The 20,456-nt window shown below is 54.7% G+C and overlaps 1 protein-coding gene across 2 annotated transcripts in view; it reads left to right on the top strand.

Annotated features, from left to right (window-relative positions):
• The window catches only part of SCARA5 (scavenger receptor class A member 5), a 95,874-nt gene extending 76,871 nt beyond the window's left edge, over positions 1-19,003 (top strand). Inside the window, exons 8-9 of one of the 2 annotated variants that reach the window (XM_012775395.3) lie at positions 10,322-10,519; positions 16,564-19,003. In XM_012775395.3, coding sequence (XP_012630849.1) covers positions 10,322-10,519; positions 16,564-16,700 — 335 coding nt within the window. In that variant the 3' untranslated portion in view covers positions 16,701-19,003. Of the gene's footprint in view, positions 1-5,347; positions 5,458-10,321; positions 10,520-16,563 lie in introns of those variants that run through there. The other variant, XM_075997133.1, reaches the window with a different exon arrangement.
• The last annotated feature ends 1,453 nt before the right edge of the window (positions 19,004-20,456 follow it).

Below are 20,456 nucleotides of genomic sequence, written 5' to 3'. Positions count from 1 at the left end.
ATGTGGAGCCACAGAGCTCTCCTGGGGCGGATGAGAAGGGCTGCTCTTCTTCTTTACCGCTCCTTGACGACATGCATGGGTTGTGCAGACGCGCTGCGTAGCCACGCCCAGCACTAGGGCTTATTTTCGGGGTAGGGGCTTCTATTGCTCAAATGCTTAGAAATCCTGCTAGGGCTTATTTTATGGGTAGGTCTTATTTTCGGGAAACACGGTAGTTACCCTTCCCTTGGATCCTGGAAGTCTGGGATTTTCATTTGAGAAGGGCATGACACAGAAGGTTTCTCAGGACCCATTTGAGTTAATAGTAAAATATTTTTCAGAACAAAACTCTTGCCATTGTTTACCCATGTTTTGATCCGGAGTCCTAGGGTTTGGGGATTGGAAGGATTTCAGATCAGCTCCTCTCCCTGTCTCCACCCTGCCCACCAGTCCCATGAACAGAGCCCAGCAACAGAGAGACGGAGGGAATCCCCTCGGTCACCCGCTTAGGTCATGGCCAAGTTGGGTCTTGAATCCAGATCTCCTGATTTCTGCTTGATGAGAAACAAAGATTTTTTTTTTTTCCCTCAGGCCAGGGTGATAAGTCATTCTGTTAGATGTTTGGCTTTTGGAAGTTTAGCCAGAAGAAAAAAAAAAGAAAAATAGTTATATATACACATCTTAAGAGAGAAAGATATTTGTTTTACCCTAGTATAGGGTCCGTTTGCAAGAAAAATAAATAGTATTTTTGCAACCAAGGGGTGGGTAAAGGGTTCAGTTTTGTTTAAGTCCCACAGTGTGAATTTAAAGCAGGATATAAGTTCAGATTGTTTAAAAAAAAACCTTTCTCGATTTGGTTTCACTTGGAAAAATATATGCGATGACATGGGTGAATTCTAAACCAGTGCTTGTTGTTAGTTACCATTGGTGGCTCAGAGAACTGGAAAGATGTTTAAGGCTTTTTGTGTGTTTTCAATATTTAGGGAAGTAAGTTTGGGGTGGGCCTCCAGTGTGCAGTGTAAACTCAAAAATGATCAGAGAGGAGGTTTCTGGACAGTTTTTCCCATAGTTGCTGAGATGTTTCTATCTCTATTTTAGAATAAAACAGGCAAAGAGAGTGCTTTAGGGTCCGTGGACTCCTTTCCTTCCCTCTCTGTGCCTAGCGTCGGCTATACCAGGTGTCGTGGGCAGTCCTGTAGGACAGTGTAGCTCCAAAGTTAGCCTCATCCCCATAAAAGCGACTGCACCTTTTATATGCAAATGTATTTCTTTATTGACTTAACCACACATATCTCCTCAATTTCTTACAGAACTTTCATACCGCAGCAGTGACATGACTTAAGAGTAAACCACACTTCTAAGAAACATTGACCATGCACATGGTTTTATACTATTAATAAACTTGTGCCTGGTGCTGTGAGTAGTAAAGTTTCTGTGCTCATCACATCACTTAGTCCTCGCAGTGCTGTTCAGGAGGCAGATCACGTCCGTGTTAGACAGGTGAGGGGGCGGAGGGTGGGGAGGGTTAGGAACTTTGTCTCGGTCACTGGAGTTTGTAAGGGAGGGCGCCAGGATGCCATCAGGTCTGTCTGGCCCGGCCGAGTCCACACTCTCACGCCTTGTGCTGCCGTCTTTGGTTCTGTTCAGCACGGGGGTCCTCGTGGGCCACTCTGTCTCTTCTGAGTGGTTTGTTTAGTATGGAGGTGCTAATCTCTTAGCAATTCTCAGCTACTGTTAAGGTCCTCTTCTCTATTTCAGATTTTGCTGTTAATTTCGCCAGGCCTTGGCCACCTTAACCCACTTCTGTGGCTCTGAGACAGGGCCAGGCCACCTTCCCCCCTTTGTTTGCCTTTTATGCGAGTGGTGACTGTGGACACCGAGCACATGCTTAGGCCGGAGAACCCAAGTCCCCACTTGGTGATCCTAAGAGGTCATGAACAGGCCCACTAATATTTGTCCTGTGAGTGTGTGCTAAGGGAGAGCAGGAGGCAGGGCTGGAGCCTGAGAACTGCTAGCTGGAAGGAAATAAGCGAGGCAGTGTTTGCAGGGAGTGGTCAGGTGTGCGCATGCGGCCGCCGGGCCTCATGCTTGCGGGGCACGGTAACAAGTTTGACCCTAAGCAGACAGGCGGTGGCTTCTGGGTTTGCCCTGCAAGAAAATCCTTTTTTTTTTTTTTTTTTCTGAGGCAGAGTCTCACTCTGTTGCCCAGGCTAGAGTGCCTTGGCTTCAGCCTAGCTCACAGCAACCTCAAACTCCTGGGCTCAAGCGATCCTCCTGCCTCAGCCTCCTGAGTAGCTGGGACTACAGGCACGCACCATGGGTAATTTTTTCTGTTTTTAGTTGTTTGGCTAATTTCTTTCTATTTATAGTAGAGATGGCGTTTCACTCTTGGCTCAGGCTGTTCTCGAACTCCTGAGCTCAAGCAATCCTCCTGCCTTGGCCTCCCGAAGTGCTAGGATTACAGGCGTGAGCCACAGTGCCCGGCCAAGAAAATTCTTTTTAGAATTCAAACCTCACACTGAAGGTGAGCACAGAAATTTTCTGCAAAAACAATGCCTTGCAACCACAGAAGTAGTGAAATTTGGACCTTTGATGTGGGTTTTGCATGAAGAAACATTGAGACTAAGTTGAGATGTACATTAAAGCCAGGCATGGTTTGTTTATTTAGGAAACATTTCAGACAAACTTGGGAATTGTTCTTAATCCCCGTGACCCTGAGCTCTCCGGTTGTGCCGGGAGGTGATGGGGCTGCAGGCGCTCGGATTAAGTTTGGTGGGGACTGGGGTCCCCAGGTGCCTTTGATGTAAGTGGGTTGGCCGTGGTGCCACTGCATTAACGTCACAGCTCCCTGTCCCCTCCTGCCTGTGGAGGACACCCTGCGGGGTGCTTAGGAGCACCTATCGAGCTGGACTCGCTGTCCCTATGTTTCAGCCTCTTTTCTTCAGGGAGCTGTTTGTCCAGTTCAGATGGAAGGAGGAGAGGCAGGCAGAGCCCGGCCCCTCGGGAGGTCCCCAGCCGGCTGTGGCAGGAGGAGCCCGTGGCTGGCTTCCTCGCTGACTCAGAGGCCGCACACGTCACTTGCCACAGCGCCTCGGTCCCCCACCACGATCCTTGGGATTATACTGAGTTCACCACTGTTGAGACCGACCACCCCAGTCCCTGAGCTCCTGGTCTTTCAGAATAACTCGCTAAGGTATGTGTCGTTCCCCCAGCTGACAGAGGAGGAAACCACACTGACAGGTCAAATTCCTTGCCCGAGGCCACGGGGTTAGCTCCTGCCTTGGAGGACTGATAAGCATCCCAGACAGGGGCTCAGCCTAGGACCTGGAGGAGCAGAACTGAGACAGGAACCAGGGCAGGGTGGGGACAGGGTGAGTGAAGGCAGAGGGGATAAACGAGCCCAAAGGCCACTAGCCCTGGGCCTGGAGATAAAAACAAGGGTTTGTCGCAAAGCCTTAGAGAGGGAGCTTTGTAAATGCCAGCACCTGCTCGAGGTATTTGCCAGAAGGGCAGGCTAGAAGGCCTGATAAAACCGGCCTTCAGCATGGCCAGGATTTCTTTCTGGTCCTAAATGCCTGTTGACCCTGACCTCTCACTGCCCTTCGAGAGGCCTAGGAGCAAAAGGACTGGCTTGGACGCCCAGGCCACCCGGGAAATTCCTGCAAACCCTGCTCAGAGCAGAGCTGCTGGGCCTGAAGGACATCCGCCCACCGCAGTGGGGTGAGCTCCCCGTGCAGGGCCGGGCAGGGAAACTCTTCATTTATTATTCGATCTGACACGTTTTTATTAAACACCAGGCAGCCAGGAATAGCAAAATCAGACCAAACTCCCAGTTTCCAAAGAATATAAAACACAGTTGGGGAGACAAAGGAGTGAGTTCACGGTTCCAAAGAGTCCAGTGCGGCTCATCAGAGCAGTGACAACCCGGGTGATATCTCTGCTGCTCCTGCCCAGCAAAGCCCCAAGCTCCCTGTGTGACCCCCAATCACAGACACAGGACTCTGGGAACATGAGTGTGGGCCTGGTCTGGCCCCTTTATCATGTGACCTTGAGAAAGTCACCTCCCTTCTTTGAGTCTCAGCTTTCTCCCCCATAAAGTGGGGCTCCCACCACCCACCTTCGGGCAGGGCCGAAAACACCAAATGAGACCGCTAATAAAAGTGCTTTGAAGAGTCGCAGAGGACCCTATTAAGTTAAGAGCAGATTCCCATCAGGAAATCGCATTTTATAATAAAGCACACCCACAGGCCAGACCACATTTTGAAAGCAATGCCCTGCAGGAGAGCGCCCGGACCAGAAATTCCTCATTTTGCTGTTGGGATGGCTCCTGTCCTTCCCATATGGATCACATTTCCCGTTGAGCAGTGTCACCTCGGTCTCAGGAAGGTGGGGCCACGGAGCCCCTGCGCTGAAGGCCGGCTGGGGGCATGGGGAGTTCTTTCTTTACAAGAGAATGAAAGTTCAACTTCCTTAATGGGCAGATGGTCCAAATTATCCCCGGGGCTCTACTCTGCAGCTGCAGAAAATCAGAGCCTGTTTTCCCAGCCCCATGTGTTTATTTCTGTGCTCTGCAACCTCCCCTCTTCCCTCCTGTTTTGCTTTGGCAGGGGGACTGGGGGGCAGGGGACACAAACACAGAGGAGCTGTAATATCCCAGGCTTAGGGTGGGTTTTCTCTCCTCTGCTTTCCTTTAGAAGCAAAGTTCCCTGGGCTTTAGGGCCCTTCTGATGCACTTGCCAAGCGGGTTCTGGGGTACACGGTGATCAGTGCCATTCTCTGAGCCCCACTCATCCATTTGTTCACCGGGTCATTCCCAATCATTCACTCCACACGATTTGCCGTGGGACGTGGGACGGGCAGGGCTCTGTTTGCAAGAGGGGGCGTGACGAGAACCACAAGAATGCTGATCTCTGAGCCTGCATGCAGCTTCCCGTGGGGGTGCATGGCGACGAGGAAGAGGAAGTTGCAGTGCAGTATTTCTCGTAGTGGGGAGCACATATTGGGGCCACGGGTCAGGGAAGCCTTCCCAGAAGAAGTGACATCTATCTGCCTTTCTCACAAAGCCCAGCAACTTGGGGAGTCGTGGAGCCAGGGCTCGATCCCCCATCCATCCTCTCCTGCGAATTGTTCAGAGCTGGCCTGTCGCCCCGTGGGTGTCAGAGCTTCCCAGGTGATTTGGGTGGGAACGCTGCTTTAAGTCTAAGACTCTCATTCCCTTCAGCCCGAGGACATGGGCTGTTGTGAGAGAGATGAAAACCATTTTACATTTGGAGAGGGCTGGTCTTAAATATTTGTCTTAAGTCTTTGGCCTGGGGGTCAGCTCTGTGGTTTGAAAATAAAAGCCCTCTGCTCTTTCTGACTCTGCCAGGTAGCAGGCTGTGTGACCCTGGGCACATTACTGGACTTCTCCGGGCCTGTTTTCTCTTAAATAAGAGCTGTAGTAACTAACTCATGGAGCTGTTGCCAAGAGCACACGAGAAAACGCACGTGTACGGCACCCCGCACCGTTCCTGACGGGGAACTCAGTAGACAGGCATGAATTCTCTTCCCTGCTCATGTGTGACTTGAACTCTCTCCTGGACTGTGCCCAGAACGTGGCCTTGTTGCAGTCGGGTTTGGAGGCGGCTCCGAGCCGGGTGTCGGCAAGCCCTGCGGGCAGTAGACAGCGCCGAGCTTCCCTCAGCCCTGGAAACCGGTTCTGAGAGGCCGTGCTACCGGCCATCGAGTGGTCCTCCTCGACCCACCTAGGGGCCCAGTAATAAAGTCACTTGCAGGGAGAAAGGGAAGAATATTCCTCCTCTCACTCCACAATTACAGCTGTGAGACGCAGAGCACACAGTGTAAAATGAGGCAGAGCATAATCAGATAAAAACACACTGCGGACACCCAGAGATGCCAGTGTCTGGTACATGAAACCAGATGCTGGCTCTAAAATCCTGCAGCAGATTCCCCAGAGACGCTGCCAAGTTCTCTTCCATTCCCCGCGGCAGGACAAGCAGCTGTCAGGAGTGGCACGGCGAGGACAGGGTTCCTGTGTTTGGAACGGGGGAGGACAGCTCGGCCTCACGCAGAACAGCCGGTCCTGTGCGAATATTCACGAGGCAGAGAGACCAAAGAAATGTCTGTTTGGGAGGAGAATCCCCAAGTAGGAGAAGATTCGTGAGGGCTGCGCTGGGAACCGGAGAGCGACCTCAGCCCTCGAACTGCATTCCCGCCATTCCAGAGCTGCCTTGCCTAACCTGCCACATCCAGTTTGCAGGGCGCAGAAAGTTGCTGACAGCAGGAGCAGGCCTTTGCCTCCTGGGACGCCCTGGTGCCCTCCCCCAGTGCGCCGAGGAGCCAGGAGCCGAGCCCTGGGAGCACGGGGGAAGTTAGGAGACTGATCCAGCTGCGCGGTGAGCACTTTGCTGCCACTCCCCACGGGACAAAGAGGCTTTCCAGGATGCGATCCAACTCGGCCACCGGCATCCAGGCCGTCCTCGGCGACACGTGGAGACCCTCAGAGCTCCCACGCGCTGCTGGCAGACGGCCGGCCGGCCAGGGTGGGCGCTCACAGCAGTGGGTGCCCGAGATGTGCCCAGTCCTTGACGCCCTGCTGTTCCCAGCGGCACCGTCATACCCATTTCAAGAAGAGGGTCGGTGTGGAGAGGTCACGTCTGGCCAGATCCCAACCCTGCGCCTGAGACCAGAACCAGCCTCCTTCCACCCTCTCGAGTCTCCTCCTCCCGGAAATCCCACACCCGTGTTTGACTCCATCCCAATTAATTCCCTGGCCCCCCGGGCCAAGGAGGCAAGCAGCCGACCAGCCCTTAGGTGGGCGCGTGGGATTCACAGGTGCTCGCTCTGGGTTTTCTGATGGCAAGGACCAGGGACTCATCCGCGTCACTTCAAGTAAAGGGGGTTTCTAGTAAGGACACCTGATGAGACTTTGGAGGACCAGATTCCGTAACACCTGTGGGCCTCGCAGAGGTGGAGTGAGAAGGGCGTGCAGAACCCGAGGCTGTCCTGGGGCCACCGCCCAGGGGCTCTTCTCCAGCGTGGCTGACTGACTCCACGGTCCCCAGGCTGGGGAAGCACCGTTCCTGCCCCCTCCACCGGGCGCTGGGGGAGATCTAGGGGTGGGCACAGCACCCATTCTGAACAGCCAGGCACTGAAGGTTAAGACGGGAGCCCGAGAGGGACAGGAGTCCCGGGGCCTTTAGAAGGAGAGCCCAGTCGTGCCTGCTAACAGTCACGCATCCTCCACGCGTCGCCCTCCGTGCCAGGCTCTCGCCCAGCGTTTCTGCAGGCTGTGACGTTAAGTACTGAGGGGCCGTGAGCAAACGAGACGTCATCTCTCTTCCTGAGGGAACACAGGGTGTGTGCACGTGGCCCTCACACATCAAGAGCTTTTCTTGAGCCCTCGAGCAGCGCCGGCTGGTCCGAGGGTGCCCGCCCGCCCGCCTCCCCCGGGCCCTGCTGGTGCAACCTCAGACCAGCTTCTCGCGGGTGATGGCTTCGCGCTGAAAGTGGCCGGCGTGGGCGGGAGCAGTGGCTAGAAAGAGGGATCCGGCATCCCCAGAACAGCGGGTTACGCTCTCTCTCAACCTCAGTTTCCTCTTCTTTCAATGAGGGGTTTGGCCTTGGGAGTCCCTGAGTTCTCTGCCAACTCTGACATTCTGTGGTCTGTCTTATCCATTTTAGGCCGTTGGTTCATTTCAGTGTTGCAAGGGCAAAGACAACACTTGTCCTTGTGTCCTCAGGCCTAGCGCAACCCTGGCGTGTGGTCAGGATTCCAGACAAGCCTCTGGAGGGATAAATAAATGAGTAATCGAAAAAAAGAAATGCAGACATTGATAAAGACATGTGTAAAGAGTTCATACAAATGATGCATTTTTAGTGTCCCAAATCTGCGCACAGGAAGTAGAATCACTCTGGACTTCAGCGAATATTATTATTTTCTTCAAAAGCTCAGGCTGATTGTTCCTTCCTCTGCCGGGAATCGCTGGCATGTTCATTTTCAAATGCAAACTCAGCAGGAGCCAGGTCCACAAGGGCATCCCTCCTGTCTTGGTGAATCGCAGGTAGAAGCATAGCGGTTCTGGGGTAGAAATCTGTTTTTCATGTAACTTCTGTATTAAATGGTGTCTTGCATCGAAGCCGTGAAGCGGATTAGCGGACCCTGCCCAGAGATCTTACGAAGAAGGAAGGACCCTGGGAAAGAAAGGGGGGTGTAGATAGGGAACTTTCCCGGGGGTTAAGTCTCAGGTTCAGGCCCCAGCTCTTCTACCAGCTGTGGGTGACTTGGGGGAGGCGTGTCCCCTCTCCGGGCCTCTGTGTCATCCTCAGGTCTCTGCCAGCTGGCAGATATTATGCTGCTCTGTCACTTGCGGTCACTAGACAGCCCAAAGACTGTGCCACAATTACTTAAAAGCAGCTCCAAGCACTAAGTGATGGGACATTGGTCACCCATACTAGGCTAACGGGAGCTGCTGTGGGTGCCGACCTTGGACAGCACCAGCTTCCTGGTCCGGGGCCACAGCATGTTCCTCTCCGTGACCTGGCCCACCCTCTCTACTAGGGAGCCAGGTCAGGGTCTGAGAGATCTGGGGGCCTGCTGCAGGAGGGTGGCTGGGGGGGCGGTGGCACAGGGCTGGTCCCAGGGTGGCCTGGGCAGTGGGGAGGGGTGCTGTGGTCTGGGCTGCAGCGAGGCAGAAAGCCCCACGCAGAGGTTGGAAACATTGACGCTGCAGAAACTTGTGGCTGAAACGGTGATGAGTCCCTTGATCTGGGAGACGGCGGGAGGCCACCAAGCCAGACGGGCCCAGGCTTCCACCTGGGTTCCCTCATGTCACTCGTCACTGTCCTCCCCGGGCAGTGATGCTTCTGGTCTAGACTTTGATTTGGAAGCACGTTTCCCCGTCTGCTTCTCCGTATAAAAGGGGAGACCCTTTGCCGTAGGGTGCTATAGGGCCCAAGGTTCCCCACTTCTGGGCCAGCAGGGCAAAGAGGAACAGAGACCCAGCCCTGTGGACATCTGGGAGTCCCTACTGGGGAGGGTGGGCTGGGGGTTGCAAGGGAAGCCCTGCCCGAGGCTTGCGGGCTGGGGATTGGGACAGGCTGTCACGTTCAAACAGCCTCCCTCGGCCTCCTTTTTTGAGTGAGGAACAGCTGCTCAGTTTCCCTTAAGCTTGGGCTCTCCAGCCAGGTGGCGGGACGTGCCCATGCGTGCACTGTGCGTGCCCAAAGCCGGTGGGGCCAGCCTCGCAGTCAGTACCGTCCCCTCCACTTGTAAACGTGGGCACGCGGACAGGTAGAGCGCAGTCTCCAGGCCAGGGACACGGGACGAGAGGAAGCGCCCTCTTCTCTACCCGGTGGATCCAAACCAGACGCCAGATGGGCTGGCGGGCAGGGGGCAGGGCTTCCAATGGGGTTGCTGACCTCGGTTTGCTGAGGAAGGATTTTCCAGGGGAGCCTCCCAGTCAGTGTGATTAGGGGAAGTGGCTGCAGTGTTGGAGCCTGGGTCCCCCCATTCATCGTGAGTGTCCTCGCCGTTTGCCCTCTCCCTCGACTGTCCCCTGTTGCTACAGGCGTGAGTTTCAGGAACCCGCCTCCCGTTTCCTCTGCTGCCGCATGCAAGGAGCCCCAGTGTCCTGCAGGGACCACGCTGGCGGGGCATCTGAGCTAACCAAAAGTGGACTAACCTGGACTAACCAAAAGTGTCCTGGGGGGGGTGTCGCAAACCAGGCTGAGGTCATCCCTCAGGCCCTGTCTGGTGAAGTAGGGGCTGACGCATTGGTGGTTGGTTGCTTGGTGGGAAAGCTTTGCCCTGCGGCAGAAACTGCTGGGAAAAAGCAGAGTTTAAACCCTCTGCCCACAGAAACAGAAACCTCTAAACAAGTCGCGAGGTCAGGCTAGAGAGCGGGTCGCGTTGGAGGGTGCTCGGCGATTCCCCGAGTGCGACGCTGGAGGCGGCATCGTTGCTCAGGCCTGGGAGGGCTCCTGCCTGTCACCCCCTTACCCACCACGGCTCTTCAGGGCAAAGGAGGCAAATGCTCCACTCGGGGGTGCTGGCAGCCGGGGAGGCTGTGCTTGTGTGGGCCGGGGGGTGGCTATGGGACTCTGTGCCTTGAACTTTGCTGTGAACCTAAAACTGCTTTTGCGAAAAAAGCTCTTGAAAAAAGGAGACTGGGGGAGGCTGACAGAGGGCAGGAGGGACACAGGGTGATCCAGGGGCTTACGTCCTACCGTGGCTGGAGCCCCAGCCTCTCTGCCCTGCTTCCGAGGGGCGGAGGGCGTCAGAGGAGGTGCCAGCAGGCCCTGCTGCGTCACGGCTGGTAGTGACTGTCACTGCTCCCCGCAGGTGTCGTGGAGGCCCCGATGCTGATCCGCCTGGTGAACGGCTCGGGCCCGCACGAGGGCCGCGTGGAGGTGTACCACGACCGGCGCTGGGGCACCGTGTGCGACGACGGCTGGGACAAGAAGGACGGGGACGTGGTGTGCCGCATGCTGGGCTTCCGCGGCGTGGAGGAGGTGTACCGGACGGCCCGGTTCGGGCAAGGTAAGCTCCGGATCCTAGGGCGGGGCCCCGCTCCAAAGCCTGAGTCCCCTCCACTGCGATTCTGCCAGGTGTCACCTGGCTTGGCCCCGGCTACTTCTGCAGCGGGAACTCGCCGTCCCCTAGGCAACCGTCTCCAGTTGTCTTCGGACTGTTGCAATTGTTAGAACCTTCTTCCTTCCCCTGGACCTCCGTCTTGTCTCCTGTCTGTTCCCCGTGCTGGCCCCGGCCCCCGCCCCGGTCCCCCACCCCGGTCTGTCTCAGGCACAGGTCTGGTCTCCCGCCCGGCTGGCTCTTCAGATCTCTGTAACCTCCCTCCCGTCTCTGTCACGGTTTTGTTACTACTTAACACTCACACAGAACTATGTTCTAAACACAATGCAAGTACTCACTCGTCTCATCCACACAGCGCTAGGAAGGAGACATGGATTCCATCCCTGGTTTTCACATGAGGAAACCAAGGCGCAGAGAGGTTGGGGAACTGAAGTGGAGGTGAAACGTTTGTAGAAAAAAATTTGCAGCATTATGTCCCCATCATAGTGCACTGACCTCACTCACACGCTGTTCAAGACCTTGGCTGGGAAGCAGGCCAGGTTCACTAATGATGCACACAGGGCCATGGGGACCTGGGCAGGGCAGGCCTGGCACAGCCACGGCCCCTGGTGCCCTCTCTGCCAGCCCAGGCTGCACCCACCATCTCTTCCTTCTCTCCATAGCAGTTTCCGGGCACCTTCTGCGGGCCAGGCGCGGGGTGCAGGGCTGGGGGACGAGCTGACGAGCCCCGTGCTGACCACACACGTGCAGTTTGGAGGGGGGTTCTCAACAGGTGCTCGGCTGAGAGGGGAGGAGAGGTCCACGTCTCCTGGCAGTGGCTGAGCCATAGATGGCCACCTCCCCACCACCCTCAGTGCCTGCCTCATCCTGCTTGGATGGGGTGAGCCGTGGGTGGAGCCCAGGCTCTGGACTCAAGCCACCCACGGCAGAATCCCTGGGCTGCTTATTGGCTGGCTAACCTCAGCTTCACTTCTGCACTTTGTAAGAATTATTGCAAGCGTTGAGTGAGACCCTGCATGTCCAGCAATTAGCTCGATGCAGGCACCGTGGGCCCCCTTCTCTGTGGGTGCTGAGTGAGGTGGGTGTCGTGGAAGTGGGTGTGGCAGAGGCTCTGATCCTCCTCGAGCTACCCTGCTGCGGCCACCGCACGCGCAGGCTGGCTGCTGTGGCCCTTCCTCCTCCTGCTTCCGGGGCTCTTTCTGGTCACTCCCTGCCTGGAAGCATAGTGGATCTTTCTTGCTCTCGGGACCAAGTTTGCTTCCTTAGCTCTGCACTCAAGGCCTTTCTTCACCCACCCACCCACTGCCTGCCCTGCACGTTGTCACGCTGCCCTGTCCTGTGCATCTGCTGTGGTCCTTCGGGCACGGGTAACGCTGTCTCCTGTCCCACATCTTCTCACGCGCCACCCTCCCGCTGGACGGCCTCTCCCTCCCTCTCCAGCCAGGGGACGCCCACTTAACTTTCAGAGTCAGCCCGGTTACTGTCTCTGCAGGGAAACTTTCTGGCTCCTTCCGTCCTCTCCCCCGTGATGCGAGCGCCCCTAATCTCTGCTCCCACGGTGTTCTCTGTGCACTGTTCTGTCACAGCACCTCTTACACTCTCCCGGCCGATCATATATTTGCAGACATCTTGAGGGCCTTGGCTTATAGTTTCAAAACCCAACACCATGCTTGGGACATAATGGAAACTGGGTAAATGTGAGAAGGAATAAAGGAAGGAAGGAAGGAAGGGAGGGAGGGAGGAAGGGGAAAGCAGGAAGGATGGAAGGAAGGAATCCCAGTGTCTCCCTGACCCCAGTCCTGCCCAGTGTAATATAAGATGTCCCCAATCCCTGCCGGTTCTCCCAGGGGTCTGGCACCATAAAATTTTTCCTGGACAGGGCTTAGTAATCAAATGATCTGTTTCTCTGGGGAAAAATAAGGAAAGACCCAAATGGGAGAGCCTTGAAGATGTTTTAAATTTTGAATTAGTCCAGGAGGCATTGGGGAGGGAGTGATACAAATGCAGAGGTGGAGGAGTAGGTTCTAGAAGTCATGGGTGGGAGTGGGACCTAGCATGGGGGAAGGGGGGTAGGGAAATGGCCCTGGAGCAGCAGGGAACATCTCCCTGTGAGATGGACAGACAGACAGACAGGAGATAAGGATGGGTGGACGTCAGACAAATTTGTAGAGCAGAGTGGGTGGTGCAGAGTTGGGAGTTTCCATTTGCCCCTTTTCCTAAGATAAGACTCCAGTACTGGGAGATGGCTTAGTACAGGGCTCAGCCAACATTTTCTGCAAAGGGCCAGACAGCAAATAGTTAAAGCTTTGTGGACCAGGTGGTTTCTGTCACAACTACTCATTTCTGCAATTGTAGCAGGAAAGCAATCATAAACAATATCCAATCAAATAGTGGGTCCATGTTCCAATAAAACTTTATTTATAAAAACAGGCATGGGGCTGGATTTGGCCCACAGTTTGCCACCATCTGGCCTAGTGTCTTGTGCTGTGGGCTGCAGACGTCGTTGTGTAAGGAGCAAAGACTGGGCTGGCCGGGCATTGGAGACCGGATCGTGGTCTCTTCCCCTCGGTAGTTATGGGACAGTAGACGCATCATTCAGTCTTTTCTGGTGCCTCAGTTTTCTTCTGGGAACATCTGTTATTAATAAATAGCTGTCCTGCCTACCCCAGAGGCCCAGATGGAAGCCTGTAGGGTTCAGTATAACTTATTCCTACCACTAATATTACTCTAAATAAACATAAGAGTACATTAGCTCCGTCAGGCAGAGATTTTTTTGCTTTTGTCTTTTTTTGTTCACTGAAATATTCCAAACATTCGTAATAGTCCTGAGCCCCCAGGAGACCCTCAGTTATTTGTGGAACGAATGAATGATGCGGCTAAAATAGAATCTACACCCACCTACCCAAGCTGCGTCCCCTTCCCGCAGCTCCTAGTACCCTCCGCATCAGGCAGCCGGGGCTCTGGGCTCAGCGTGGCCTCCTCTAGATAAAACGCACCCTTGCTTCACTTTTCCCATCTGTAAAACGGGGAGCGTAGGACCCACCCTGCTTGCCTAACGGGGCTTTGTCGTGCAGCTCAAAAGAGACAGCCCGTGTAGAAGCACAGATGTAACCTAGGGCCAGAGGAGCAAGTGACTGTCCTGTCCCGGGACCTTGTGAGGATACAGGTGCTGATGCGGGTCCGGGTGGGGCCCCAGACTCTGCATTTCTGGTCCTCGGACCACACGTGGAGTAATTGGATGTCAGTTCTGAAGCTAATGCGGTGACTGGTACCTGCAGCTGGCGGAGTCTAGCCTCTGTGACACGGCGTGAGGAGCAGAGAGGGGTGTCGGATAAGGTCTCCATCAGCGACGCCCACGCTGCTATTGTCACTGCGGAGATTCAGTGCCGCTCGCTTAATGACCCTGCTCCATTTTACTGGCCCGTCCATGCCGGGACATCAGCCAGAACTCCCTGGCTACACCCCAGCTAGAGTTGAGCTTCGAGATCCTATAGACGCATTTGGGCTGGGTGACCTTGGGCCTGTTCCTTCTTTGTCATCTCCTGTATTTGCTTTGGGTGTGACCAGTCCTGCAGAGCTCTTGGGCCTGCAGCCTCTTCCTGGCTAATGTGTAAACTGATGTGTTTTCCAGGAGACGTTTAATCTGCAGATGATTGCTCTCTGCCTCCGAGGGCTTATTGTGTAAGAGCCGCGGCTACCCAGGCCAGGGGGAGGCTCTGGAGAAGGGACAACGTCCAAGAAGGCGGCGGAAGGAGGCCGCCCCTCCCTGCTGTGTCCCCAAATTCACTCCCCGGCAATCCCATGACAATAGATGCTGAAAATCTCTCCATGACCAAAAGGCGTCTAAGCCACTTAGTGCACGCGGTAGATTCGTTCTTTGCAAGGGGTTTCACACGTGCAAGCCGGAAGCAAATGACATAGTCCAGAGCTATGGTAGCCCTGACGAATCTGCTGTGAAGGAGAGGCTGGCAGCTGCTCGGAGCTCCTCTTCCGCAGGCTTTGGTAGACATCAAAGCCCTTGCTTTCCCGTGCAGGCGCTGCTACCTCATTGCCTTGCTCAGGCTGGCACAGCCCGAGATGCCAGAACCCGGTTTATGACCCTTAACACCATGCTTTTTGGTGCCAGGTCATAGCCCTAACCGGTGAGGTGCCGGGTGACTGGCTGTCCTGGCTTGCCCAGAGCTTTCTGTGTTTTGACGTCAGGAGCCCCATGCCCTGGGAAGCCCCTCTCAGTTTGCAAACTGGCCCGGTCACCCCGGATGGTGCAACCCAGATGGGAGAGACTCAAACGGGGGCGTGTCCTGCTGCGCCGCCCTGCTCCTGCTCTCGACCAGCCCCCGGGCTGCAGAGCTGGCCCACTTTGCCGAGATGGCGATGCTGGCTCCGGAGGGCTCGGGCAGTCCCTGAGGTCCTGCAATTCTAACACACTCCCGGTGACGCCATTGCCGCATGGCCAACATCTCACTTTGAGTGCTGAGGCTCCAGCCCTGCTTCCATGGGACCCCTGGGGCTCAGGGATCCTTCCAGAAGGCTTCTGAATGGGCTCCCATTATCTGGGGCCAGGGATGGCCATCAGCCCAGAGAGCCCACCAGTGCCACAGGCGATGTCCCTGCCAGCTCTTCAGTGGGGCCTCGAGGTGACATCTGTGCAGCGCACTCCCCTTTCTGCTGCCCCCTCACCCTGGACAAGCCCTTTCCTTTCACTCTCAGAGGCTGCTCAGCTGCCCTGTCCCCTGGTGTTCACTGAGCGACCGCAGGGCCAAGCGTGTGCCTTGTAGGCTCAGGTGCAAACCCCGAGGAGCCCACGAAAGTGCCAGGGCCCCTGCGTGGCACCTTCACACCAGCTGGTTGGTCCCCTTAGGAGCCGGGTTAACAGGGCTGGCTGCAGGGCAAACTGCCAAACAGGTTGTCTTAGGGACCTTGTGTGTAGAGAACTAACCTCATACTATGGTTGAGGGATGCTCCTGTATATCCTTAACTCTGCATCTGGTTTTAGTGTGACATTCCGGCTCCCTTGCCGCTCCAGAGCCATTGTTTTGCTGGGGGGACAGAATGAGCCCATCTGCTTTAACCCCCAGAAGATCAGCAGAGGCTGGGCACGGTGGCTCACACCTGTAATCCCAGCACTCTGGGAGGTGGAGGCGGGTGGATTGCTAAAGGTCAGGAGTTCAAAACCAGCCTGAGCAAGAGCAAGACCCCGTCTCTACTATAAATAGAAAGAAATTAATTGGCCAACTAATATATGTAGAAAAAATTAGCCGGGCATGGTGGCGCATGCCTGTAGTCCCAGCTACTCGGGAGGCTGAGGTAGGAGGATCGCTTGAGCCTAGGAGTCTGAGGTTGCTGTGAGCTAGGCTGACGCCGAGGTACTCTAGCCCAGGCAACAGAGTGAGACTCTGTCTCAAAGGAAAAAAAAGATCAGCAGCGATGCTGGGACCGACAGGCTCGGCTCTGGGGCCCTGGGACAGTCCGAGATCTGTGTGACGTTGCGCCTCTGGTTAGGTCCTGACTAACGACGCCATGAGATAGTGCATCTCAAACACGGCGCAGCGTCTCACACAAAGCATGGGCCCAGTAGCTGGCAAGACTTGGGTTTGGGTTCAGACTCTGCACCTTACACGCTGAGCGACCTTGCACTGGTTGCTCTCTGAGCCTCAGTTTTCCCATCTATAAAATGGGTTTATGAATACCTACCTCAGAGCACCATGGTGAGGACAGAGGAAACACATTCGTGTAAGATGCCTGACATGCAGAAGATAGTCATAGATACTACCGGCATCACCACGGATGATGGGGATTCTGCCCTCAAGAAACTGAACTAGAAACAAGTATGGGGTTTTCGTGGGGTGGAGAGGGCAGCTGGAAGGCCCCAGATTTGAGCCGGGCCAGCAGAGCCAGGGCCAGCCCGGGCAAGGGCAGACACCGTCATGCTCCCCTCCCCCTCCTGGCCCCCTGCGCACCTGCTGAGAAACCGTGTTGACTTGTCTCTGCAGGCTCGGGGAGGATTTGGATGGACGACGTCGCCTGCAAGGGCACAGAGGACAGCATCTTCCGCTGCAGCTTCTCCAAATGGGGGGTGACAAACTGTGGTCACGCCGAGGACGCCGGGGTGACGTGCAACAGATACTGAAAGCCGAGGCTGGGGCCCTGCGCCAGCCTCCTTCCCGCAGCCCGGGTGGGGGCAGGCTCGGGGCCACCTGACCACACCCCTGCCCGCCCAGCCTAGCACCCCCAGTCCCCAGCCCCCAGCCCAGGGACGCGGGGGCCTGTTGACATTGTCCTCTTGGCGACTGCTCCAAAGTGCGACTCTGGGATCTCCTGACGGTCCCTCCCTCCCACCAGGGTCCCTGCACGGGAGGCCGGGTCAGCTGGATGGCGACCCCGCCCAGCCTTCCCAACACGTGCGCCGGGCCGCAGTGGCCACGCTCCCCTGGGCCTGCTAGCTGCAGGCGGATGCTGAGAGCATGTCAGAGACGAGTGCCTCGGTGGAGACGGGAGGTGTTGTGGATCGTTTACCCTTCAGATAATTCCCAGACCTCGGCTAGGCCGAGCGTTCATCTTCCTCTCCAGCAGGAGGCAACGCTGAGTGACGCGCCTCCCCCTCACTCTGCCTCTGCACACCGTGTGCTAGTCTGGGGACGTGGCGCCCGGGAAGCCAGCTGTGGGAGTGAGAGGGACATGCAAGACCCCCGCAGGAATCCAGCTAGATTTGCAGACGGGGAAAGAACCTGACGTTGAATGTCTACCACGGTGTGCCAGATGGTATCTTGGGTGCTAAACTCGTTTATCCACTTTGCGGTGTTGGTCTGAGGCCTGTCAGTCCGGGAGGACCTCACCTCCAGGCAGCACTTACCGGGCCCCTCCCCTGGCCCACGAGTCAGAAGACAGAATGACGGAGTCTGTGTTCCCAGCTGAACCTTAGTGTGTCCTTCCTAGGCCTGAGCAAGAAGCGTGGGCTCAAGACACGTGTGACTAGAAAGTTGCACAGCTCTGAGGCCGGGCGAGGTGGCTCACGCCTGTAATCCTAGCACTCTGGGAGGCCGAGGCGGGCGGATCGCTCAAGGTCAGGAGTTCAAAATCAGCCTGAGCAAGACCAAGACCCCATCTCTATTAAAAAATAGAAAGAAATTAATTGGCCAACTAAAAATATATAGAAAAAATTAGCCGGGCATGGTGGCGCATGCCTGTAGTCCCAGCTACTGGGGAGGCTGAAGCAGAAGGATCGCTTGAGCCCAGGAGTTTCAGGTTGCTGTGAGCTAGGCTGATACCATGGCACTCTAGCCCGGGCAATAGAGTGAGACTCTGTCTCAAAAAAAAAAAAGTTGCACGCTCTGGAACCTACGGTGTGTGAGCACAAGATCAGATGTGAGTGGCGTCCAGGCCTAGCATCTGTGCAGGGGAGATGATTTGGAGAGTGACATGGGAGTTGCTCAGTCCTCAGGCAGTCAGGGTAAAGCCAAGTCACCTATGTCTCAGCCGTTTGGAGGTGAGGATATTGTGCCTTCCAGGCCTCTTCCGGTGTGAGTCTGTGGTCGGGAAAACACAAGTCCTGGTGGATCCCACAGGGGTTGGAGGAAGTGAGGACTCCCTGTTACCTCCAGGAAGGTAAGGGGTCTCGGCCCCTGCGGATTCATTGTCTACACTCCCCTCCTAGTGACAGGGAGATCATAGCCCACTTTTTAAGCACAGATGAGGTTGAACTGGCTTCTTGTTCTAGAACTAGGGGTGCTACATGGTAGCATATGATCACAGACCCACAGGCCTCGGACACATGATCACCTGTCACATCAGGTGATCATCGATTGCTGCCCGGGGAGAGTGAGGCCTGGGCCCCTCCTGGTGTAGACAGCAGAGTTCCTGGCTGACAGTTAAGCCACTACATGGCTCGGGCACTCATTCTCGCTTACAATACGCTTGCTGCTCATCACTGTCCTAATGACGAGAGCCTTTCCTTCTGACCGATTGCCATGTTTACATTACACGCATGTGCTCATGCATCTTCTTCCAGAGCCGATGTACGTACGCATATATAAACATAGCACTCTCTACTACGTAGCTCAACCCATTGCAAAGTTTGCATTAAAAGAAAATACTGCAGGTGGAAAGATGTCGCATTGAACAGAGTAAATTCCCAGCTCTGTTCCGACGAGGAGTCCAGTTAGTCTGCCTGTGAAGAGCCGGGTAACTCCGTCGGGCTTTTCATTCGGGGAAAACAGGAGTCTCGTTCTACGTCAAATGAAAACGATGTTGAAAAGCGTTTGAACCTTAAAAATGAAAGTCTACTAGCTTACATGCCCACGTAAGAGGACGTGGGGATGACCATGGATCTGTGTTTCAGGGACTAAAGGAAGTCAGGCCTGGCCCCAAATGCATCAGACCAGAACTTTTTGTAAGGAAGAATTTCAATAAAGCCAAAAAACATGTCACTAACAAGCTCTCCATGACTTTCTTTCTCATGGAAACCCTGTGGATATGGGGAGGGCTACTGAAATTGGATGGTCTGATCATTTTTCAGTGGGGAGAGCTGACGAAAAGCTACCTTAATACTACCGAATGACGATCCACGCCGTCTGGACCAAGAACATGATGGAACATGATGTCTCAAGTCTTATTTGGTAAACAAATACCCTTTCCACAGGCTCTCAGTGTAACAAGGGCGATGATGTCCAACAACAGGAAACACACAGGTGAAGGGGACAGTGGTTGCTTGCTGAGCTACTTAAGGAAAACACAAATGGCACATTGTTAAAAAAAACAAATTTTTTTTAACACCATCTTCATTGCTAGTGAGTTGACCATAGCACAGGTGGCTCTGGTTATCCACAAAATCAACAAGACGAGATGGAGATGATTAAACACTAAGCACATAAACCCCTTTATTCAAAACGGTAGTAGACAAGCATCTGATAGAAACAATAGTTACATCCCTGGAAACTTCTCGGTGCGGCAGGCAGCTCTAAGGGCTTTATAAGAATGAAGTTCCCGAATCTTCGTCACCACGGGTTCTATTCTAATCAGCCCCGTTCTATGTGGGAGGAAACTTAGGCACTGAGAGGATCACACAGTAAGTGGGGAAGTCAGGACTCGAATCCAAGAAACCTTAAACACTCCACTCTATGCAACATAAACAACACTACCGCGGGGATTCTAAAAGGCCAACTAAGGAAAGTGGATCCTAGAGCGGGCATGTTGGAATACAGCTATTCGAGCCCTAGGGTCCTGCTAACATGCCTGCAGACATAAACAGCTCTGCGTTTACTTGCCTACGGCCCCGATGCCCCGCCTGTAGAGAGTAAGCCCACAGCACACCCTTTATCTAGGACTGACCCAGACAGACAGATCACAGATGCCTTACGATCCCCACTGGACTCTCAAAAGAGGCTGGAGACGACTCCTCCCTGGCCAGTCCTGAAGATCTAGCTTTTTTTGCAGTATTTAAAGGAGCCGGGTTCCAGGCATGGCCGCTCATGCCTGTAATCCCAGCACTTTGGGATTGCAAGACCCCATCTCCACAGAAAATTTTAAAAATTAGCTGGGCATGGTGGCGTGCACCTGTAGGTCATCCCACCTACTTGGGAGGCTAAGAGGGAGGCTTGCTTGAGCCCAGGAACTTGAGGCTTCAGTGAGCTATGATCATGCCACTATACTCCAGTATGGGTGACAGAGCAAGACTCTGTCTATATATAAATGAATGAGTGAATGAAAAATACAGTTGTGGAGTTTCTATGATCCATTCATCTGCTACATCATCAAAACAGTCCCCAGTGACCCGAAAGACTTCGGGTTTCTTTCTTCCATATCACTCGGCAGCACCTTTGGTCTGCAACTATTCCTAAAATAGTCTCTCTCTACAAAGAATTTCAAACCAAACTATTTTTGCATAAAA

This window comes from Microcebus murinus, chromosome 24, assembly GCF_040939455.1.
Source record: "Microcebus murinus isolate Inina chromosome 24, M.murinus_Inina_mat1.0, whole genome shotgun sequence".
Taxonomy (NCBI): Eukaryota; Metazoa; Chordata; class Mammalia; order Primates; family Cheirogaleidae; genus Microcebus; species Microcebus murinus.
This window is presented reverse-complemented; position numbering and strand designations above follow the sequence as displayed.